Source organism: Ascaphus truei, chromosome 5 (assembly GCF_040206685.1).
Source record: "Ascaphus truei isolate aAscTru1 chromosome 5, aAscTru1.hap1, whole genome shotgun sequence".
NCBI classification, from domain to species: Eukaryota; Metazoa; Chordata; class Amphibia; order Anura; family Ascaphidae; genus Ascaphus; species Ascaphus truei.
In genome coordinates this window covers 97,696,025-97,704,766 of record NC_134487.1, presented here as the reverse complement: position 1 = coordinate 97,704,766, position 8,742 = coordinate 97,696,025, and the positions used below count along the sequence as shown (strand labels likewise).

The 8,742-nt window shown below is 40.9% G+C and overlaps 1 protein-coding gene across 2 annotated transcripts in view; it reads left to right on the top strand.

The window, feature by feature from the left end:
* Positions 1-1,221: 1,221 nt before the first annotated feature.
* MYRFL (myelin regulatory factor like) overlaps positions 1,222-8,742 on the top strand; it is a 180,813-nt gene continuing 173,292 nt past the window's right edge. The window contains exon 1 of one of the 2 annotated variants that reach the window (XM_075600257.1): positions 1,222-1,654. In XM_075600257.1, coding sequence (XP_075456372.1) covers positions 1,594-1,654 — 61 coding nt within the window. In that variant the 5' untranslated portion in view covers positions 1,222-1,593. The remainder of the gene's footprint in view (positions 1,655-8,742) is intronic. The other variant, XM_075600258.1, reaches the window with a different exon arrangement.

Below are 8,742 nucleotides of genomic sequence, written 5' to 3'. Positions count from 1 at the left end.
AGGGTAAAGGAAGAAATCAATAAACTGTGAGACGGGTTGCATTAGAGAACTGGTAGCAGAAATTATAGGTCTAAATGGTGGATCAATAATACTATTGTGTATCTTTGGAAGTCAATAGATGGTCTTTAAAGGGAATTTCATTTTAAGAAAGACAGCCACCTCAGTGGAAATCCAATTGCTAGCATGTCCCATCTCAATATGTTCATCAATAATTTTCATATACTTGCGGGTAGGATCGCAGGATAATGGTGCGTCGCAATTTGTATCATTAAGCAATGGCTGAATGGCTCTGTATTTATTATATTCTAGAACAACAGTTGTACCCCCCTTACCGGCCTTGCGTTCCTGCTCTTACTGTATGTCCAGTAACCCATGTGGGAGGTTGGATGAGAGACTTGGACACTATTTAAACCAATGTAGACTCTACAACTTTTAACCATCTGAAATGATGTGCAACTTTAATAGAACTTCTTTTTCAGATACATCTGCCGCTCTCCTGTGATAGCAACGAAGTCTGTGGATGTACCATCGCCTAAGTGGTTCTGGAAACTAGCATGCGCAAATCATCAGTTGGCTTATACAGATATAACCAATTGGTTTTCCCCTCTCGTCCTCCTACAGGAAGAGTAGGTGTTATGAATAACGGTGAAATGCGCCATTTATCCCTATATACATGTACCTGTAGTATGACTGCTCTCCCGATACAGCGACCACAGTCTGTAGCAGCTGCGGGAATATATAATCAAACCACTCTTTGTATTGCAGTGGTGGGCATCTCCAGTCCTCAAGGGCCACCAACAGGTCAGGTTTTCAGGACATCCCTGCTTCAGCACCGGTGAAAGACTGAGTCATTGATTGAGCCACCGGTGCTGAAGCAGGGATATCCTGAAAACCTGACCTGTTGGTGGCCCGTGATGACTCGCGTTGCCCACCCATGATGTAATGTAAGCCCACTCACGTTGCTAATTCATTGATTACTCCTTAAGTCTGTTAGGACTGGGGATGGGAGAATGGATCATAAACCACTGGCATCTCATCCCTAAGTTGTTGGTCTTTCCAAGAGAATTGCATAGCTGCTTCGAAATTCGTAACACCCTGTTTGTGCCGCCCAATCCATGCTTGGGGAGGCGTATCTTGTTGCTTACTCACACCTATTGTAAAAAATATCTCTGCTGCATGGAAGGGCAAACGTCAGATAAGAATTAATGATTATTACTTTGGTATCTGCGCATAAGCCGTGCAGATCACTGAGACCAAAGGTCCTTTGAACCAGGAAGGAATAAGCATTTCATCATTTGTAGGCTTTCAGTGAGAAAAAAAACCCAACAAATCTCTTAAGTTTAATCATTCTGGTGGAGACTTTCTCTGGATAATGGACTAGGAAGGAAGTGTGGCAGCAGGGGACCGGTTGTATGGAAGGCCTTGATCTCAGTAGCGTTGTCTGCTGAGCCACAAGGTGTTACAAGTATGCACAGTGCAGCTTCATCTTGGAAGTATGGCTTAGCACTAACGCTTTGGAAACCGTAACTAGAAGTCTCGACCTTGCCTTCGTAATAACTTTCCTGGAGATCTGTAGGCAAGAGAACAGCTACCATGGACCGGCTGGCGGTAGACGTGGTCGGGGAGAACGAAGCCCTGCAGCAGTTCTTTGAAGGTAAAAAGTCCAGTGTTCAAAATGGCTTTTATGCTGACACCCACCTATGCCGTGCCAGAGGGATCTGCAATATGTTGCTGACCTCTCCAGCACAGAATGAGTTAAGCATCAGACTTTTACATTTACCGTTTAATTGATGGATTAATAAGACTGCATATGTTTTGTTTTTTTGTTTTTCCTCATATTTAAAGTAATAATAACAATGGAATTAGAGTAAATCCTAGTAATCCCTATACAATCATTAGAGGCCATACCGCCCCTAGATAGTGTCCTTGTCCAGGGTTCGAGTGAGGTGTTCACTATCAGGTGGAGATATGGTCTCAAATGATTGTACAGTGATGACTATGATTTATTTGAATGATAATATTCAATACATTTTTATATATTTTTTATATCGGAGTGCTGGGACTTCTTGATGTTCTTTTAGGTTATTTGGCAATTCTTGTGGGGAGTAACCTGTCTCTTGTCACCTACCTCATTTAATTTTTTCTATGGTGGGCAGTCCTTAACCATATTTTTGTAATGGGATTAGAGTACACACTTCCAATTTGTTGAAGCATTTTTTGAAAGTTTTACCAAAATGGGTATTTCTGTTGTGTCGCGTTCATTATTATTATTTGTATTATTATTATCAATAATAATATCTATTTATAATGTGCCCACACATTCCCTGCGCAGTACAATAGGGTTGGACGAAAACAATAAACATTAACATACATTGTTACAGTAGGTACGGAGGGCCCTTCCCCAAGGTGCAGGGGATGAGAAGGTCGGAGTGTATCGGATAGCTACTTGTTATTTGAAGTAGTTGGCGTTGGGGAAGAAGTAAGTGGGATTGTGCAGAGAAAGCACTGTGAGAGCAGGTAATGTGTGAAGATGGACATGCTTAAATATAAAGTACATCAGAAATACTTTACCCAAGACCATAACAGAGCAGTTGTAACATCAGCGAATGGCAGCAAACGGCTGGCACCCTTTGGCTGCCCTTCAGCTGCCGCTTTTTGGGGCGACTCGGTTGTTATGTCCTAGAGTTTCTGAGGTAGAGTGTAATAGTCAATAAAAAAAATTCTGGAGGGTGGCAATAAATATTTTATGCATCAGGTGAAATGGAAATAACAATAGTAACACAAATGCAGCCATTTGCAATTGATCATCAGTAATAAAAAAAGAACTATAGCTATTTGTGTTGTATTGTGTGTGTTGTGTTGTATTTGTGTTGTATGTACAGTATATGTATTTATATGTATATACTTTTTTCAGTTTGGATACAAATTTAAGCTCCCCACCTAAAGCAAAACAAACGTCTGCGGCATTATCTGCTATGATCATGTTTATTAATTAGTGAATTCTGTGTGTTTGCTGTACTTGGATTAAGAGCTTGTGGCAATCGTGCTTTTACTCAGGGGGGGAATTAAAATAAGAACTCTGACATAAATACAGTATATACTTTAATTCTGATCCGTTCTTTAGAAAGCACGAGAAGGTATTTTTATGTTCCTATCAACAATATATAAAATAATCCAATCAATAGTTCCAAAATGTAAAAAAAAAAATATAACAAAAATAGTTGGCGCATTCTGAGTGTGGTACTTCCCTATTTCATTTAGAAAAAAAAAATGAAAAACTTTTATTTCTAATAATATTATTATTTTTATATACAGTGCTTTTTTTCTGGGGGTACGCAAGGGGGTACATCCCCACCTTTTTCATACAGCTACTGTGTGCAAAATGGGGAGCGAAAGATCTTTATGGGGTGTCGCCAAATTGTGGGGGTAGAGGTGGATGACAGGAGAAGATGACGGAAACCCGCCAGAGCGGAGCACGGCGGCAGAGGAGAACGGCCGGGGAGGAGCGCACCCCAGTAGTCTGACTCGGAAGTCTTCACTGACTTCTGGTGTCTGCTGCCGCTACAGCGCAGCTCCTCCCCTGCCGTCCTCCTCTGCCGCAGTCCAACTCCTCTGATGTTCTTCTCTGGCGGGTCGCCGTCATCTTCTTCCATCTGCTGCTGTTGCTGCTGCCACTCTCCTCCACTCCCGAGGTCCTCCACCAAAGCCAGGTATAAAAGGGTGAGAGGAGGAGGAGGTGAGAGCAGGAGGGAGTGAGGAGCGGGGAGGAGAGATGAGATGAGGAGGAAATGAGGGGATGAGGAGGAGGAGGAGGAGGAGGAGGAGGAAATGAGGGATTGATGAAGAAAGGGCATGAGGAGGAGACGAGGAGGCAGGATGAGAGATGAGGGTGGTTTGATGAGATGAGGGTGGGGGGGATGAGAGATGACGGTGGGGAAGGATGAGAAATGAGGAGGAGGATAGGGGGATGAGGGATAAGAGTGGGGGGGTGAGAGATGATGAGGGGATGGTTAAAAGAGAGATGATGAGAAGGGTGGGTGAGAGATGAAGAGGATGGGTGAGAAGAGAGTGGTGATAGAGAGATGAGGAGGGTGGGTGACAGGAGGGTTGAGGAGGAGGAGGGGAAGAGAAAAAAAATACAGTCAGTATTATCTTATATTACTAATGCAATAAAAAATATATATGTGTGCGCGGTCCCAAAAGTTCTTGTATGTCCCAAACAGTGTGATTAAAGGTCTCTCTGCAGCTCCTCACTCTCCCGTGATCAGCGGGGCAAACAACCGAATACAACCATACTGTACATATAGCAGGGCGCAAAAAGAGAAGAGAAAACACACGATTAGTATAAATTTAAAAGTATTTAGTATTTATAATATGCATGAAATAACACTTGCATAAAAGCGGATCACAATGGATCCAAACAGCACTGGGGGATCTCCAAGGAGGGGTAGATGAGAGCGCTGTATTGTCACTAATGTCAGATCTCTAAAACGACTTGATGTTCCAGTAACAAAGTTCTTAAGGCTCCAAAATCCAAAATCCACCCCTGCACCTCGCTCAAAACACACCACAGGGAAGTTTACAAACACAGCTGCCCGGAGGAACGTGATAACGCTGTCTCTCTGCTGCGTGTGACGTCACCTCGTATTACTACACTGATTTATTTTAAAAACCCATATAAAATGTATCATGTTTTGCCGTTTTCAAAATATTGAAATATGCAAGCACTTTTATGAATCTGATTATACCGTTTTTATTTTGATCTGGCATATTTACAATGTGGTGCAAAATCAAAAAAGATTTATGATGCCCTTTTAGGCACTAAAAAAATTCAGGCTTTTCGATGCAATATCTGAAGGAAAATGTAATTGCTTTTGCATCTGATGGTGCATCAGTTGTGCTCAGATCCAATGCTGGAGTGGCAGAATTGTTTGTCGATAATTTCCCTAATGCAACTAATTAGCACTGAGATAATCACAGACTTGAACTGAGCGTGAGTGATTCTGTTGATCAAGTTGCAGGGTTGAATCATTTTCAATTTGTTTTGTGACAAATAATATCCACTGTACCACAGATAAATACAATGTTGTGACATTAAATTAAATATATAAAATCTGCATAAAACAACCTTACGGCAACAAAGGATTCCAATACGACATGCAAGATTACCTGCTTTTTAAAAAAAATACTTAATGTTACTTTCTTGTAAATAAATAATATGAATCGGGGTTTGTCGGGAACACTTTAATCAAGCCTCGCAGCTACTTGTGTCTATCGCTGTGACTGATGATGGCCTCTTAATGACTTTGTAAACAAAAGAACAAAGCTAAGCCAGCAATGTTAATGACTATACAATGTCTACTAATCAAAAGATCATTAGTCAAACATCGTAAGACCATTTGTTTACCATAGAAATGTTCAAAGTTAAAATTATTTGAAAAATTCTTATACTGGTCTGATTTATTTATCTACATTTAACGTACAGATGAGCCAACGAGTACTCTAAAACTTGCCGTAAACTAGCCAGGTACATGCTGGGTACATGCTGGGTACATTTCAGTGACATTTCTGCAGAGACTAATGGCCCATCGGATTAACACAGCAGGGGTTCCTGGCAGTCCCATTCAGTTTGAATGGGACTGCCAGGGACCCCCACTGTTAATCCGATGGGCCATTAGTCTGTCTGCAGAAATGTGTGAAATGTTGCAGCATGTACCCAGCATGTACCTGGGCCTTTTTGGAGATTGCCCCAGGTTTGTTTTAGAATAATCGTCGGCACTACAGTATCTTTCTTGCCGCTGTCCTCAGGTCACTTTTGTCCTAGCTCGGACTGCCCTATAAAGGGATGAGCAGTGTATGTATTGTTTTGTCTTTGCTGTTGTAAGTTCATGTTAAAGACTCTTATGGAAATCACGAAGTTTAAAATACCTATGTACTGTATATTGGATGAGTTTGCTGAACTAAGAATCCCTGAGTTGCAGTTTCCATCTGCTTCATATTTTAAATTACACGTAATACTATGTTAGGCTTGCAAGCCTCTAGTACAAACAGCAGCTTTATTTATTTATTTATTTATAAAATATTTTACCAGGAAGTAATACATTGAGAGTTACCTCTCGTTTTCAAGTATGTCCTGGGAATAGAGTTAAGACAAATAATACATGTTTACAAATACAGTTACATAATGAGCAGGGTATACATTATATACAAGACATTGCATGCACAGTTAAAGATAATTTGTATTATTGTGCGTATGAAACAGTTACAGACCACATTAAAATGTGTGACAGCCTTAGATTTGAAAGAACTTAGACTGGTGGTGGATGTAAGAGTCTCTGGTAGGTTGTTCCAGTTTTGGGATGCACGGTAAGAGAAGGAGGAGCGGCCGGATACTTTGTTGAGCCTTGGGACCATGAACAGTCTTTTGGAGTCTGATCTCAGGTGATAGGTGCTGCATGTGGTAGGGGTGAGGAGCTTGTTCAGGTAGCTGGGTAGCTTGCCCATAAAGAATTTGAAGGCAAGACTGGAAAGGTGAACTTTGCGCCTAGACTCGATTGATGACCAATCTAGTTCTTTGAGCATTTCGCAGTGATATGTGTTATAGTTGCATTGGAGAACAAAATGACAAATTGAGTTGTAGAGGGTGTTAAGTTTGCTAAGGTGGGTTTGAGGTGCCGAGCCATATACTATGTCTCCATAGTCAATAATTGGCATTAGCATCTGCTGTGCGATATGTTTTCTGACCAGGAGACTTAGGGAGGATTTGTTCCTGTAAAGTACCCCTAGTTTGGCATAGGTCTTGGTTGTAAGGGTATTAATGTGCATCCCGAATGTTAAGTGGGAGTCAAACCATATGCCCAGGTATTTAAAACTAGTAACAGGAGTTAGGGTGGTGTTAGTGTTGGTTGTAATCTGGAGCTCAGTCGCTGGAAGCTTTAAAAATTTAGTCTTGGTCCCAAACACCATTGTTACAGTCTTGTCAGTGTTTAAAAACAGTTTGTTTTGGGAAATCCAGTTTTCGAGTCTGAAAAAGTCAGACTGAAATATGTGTTGAAGGTCAGAGAGGCTATGGCTGTGTACATATAGGATTGTGTCATCTGCATACATGTGTATTGAGGCTTCCTGACAAGCTGTGGGAAGATCATTGATGAACACTGAGAAGAGTAGGGGCCCCAGAACAGAGCCTTGCGGGATGCCAGGGGGTTAGAGTTAGAGCCAGAGATGGACACATGTTGGGATCTACCTGATAGGTAGGACTGAAACCAGTTTAAAGCATGCTTCCCTATTACAGAGCTCTGGAGTTTGTTGAGCAGGATAGCATGATCAGCAGTATCAAAAGCCTTTGCAAAATCTAGGAATACTGCACCAGTGAGTTGACCCCAATCCATTCCACACTCTATTTCATTGCAAACTTTTAGCAGGGTAGTTACGGTAGAGTGTTTGGGGCGAAAGCCAGATTGGAATTGGCTAGGGAAATTTGTCTTGTTATAGTAATCGCTTAATTGGGAGAGGACACATTTTTCCATGACTTTGGATAGGATTGGGAGAAGGGAGATTGGTCTGTAGTTTGAGACAGTGTTTTTGTCCCCACTTTTGAAGATTGGGACAACTCTGGCAGCTTTCCAGGTCTTAGGGATATGGCCAGCAGACAGGATAGAGTTGACTATGGAAGCAATTGGTTTGGCATGGCAAACAATAAGGAATTACAGTCTACTTTGTTTTCTGTTGATATATCTGTATGTTTTAAATAAATGTAACCAGTACTTGAAGAATCAAAGACATTAAAAATGACATAAAATACTACAAATAAGAAAGGCTGTTTGGTGCTTTTTAAGGACACTGTTTGAAAAGGTGCAAAGTAATTATAGTGAAAATCAGACTTTGTTAAATCCTGTTTAATTTGAAATCGTGATTATGGTGTTTCTGTAGTCAGAACATTGAGATAAACACAGATAAAATCAAGAGTTTCCCTGTACCAAAAAATAAGGATGAATTGGAATCCTATTCGGATTCTCTACAATGTCAGTTGTTGAATCTTGGACGCGTGTGTAGCGTATGATGGGGTGCTTGGGACCTTCAAAACTAATTGGCAAATGTATGATGCTCTATGGGAACATTTCAGCGATGCAAGTTCTGATACTTCTAGAGTAAGCACGGAAATAACCAAATATCAAGGGTTCCAGAAGGTTTAGAATTGTCTGCATTTGTTGAAAATGTAGGTCTGTTGTACGATGTTTTGTTGGAGCTCTCTGAACTTTCTTCGGAATTACTGAGTCGAAAATGTACTTTGCATAAGGCTCGCTCAGAAATAAATCGAACGTTAATGGTTTTATAATGCGAGACCGAAAAAAAAGGCACGTTCCACATCAAAGCAAAAGAAGCGGGTGGAAAAATGAAGTTTGGTAATGTTTTACATATATATATATATATATCTTGTGGTAAACCGCTCACCAATATCTGAAAATAAGTAGGGTAAGTAATCAAAACACAGCCGGTGCAAAGGAATAACACACAAAAGCAAACAAGGAGATCACGATGTCTCCCAAAGATCCCTATTAATTGCAGCCTTGTTGTGCAATTAATAGGGATCTTTGGGAGACATCGTGATCTCCTTGTTTGCTTTTGAATGTTTTTTACTTTATGCTGGTGAAGATCCCACTGTCAACAGGAATCAATTTGTAAAAAGCTTGATTAACAACATGAAATCCAGGCTATTTCCTCCAGCATCAGTATGCAAAGAAA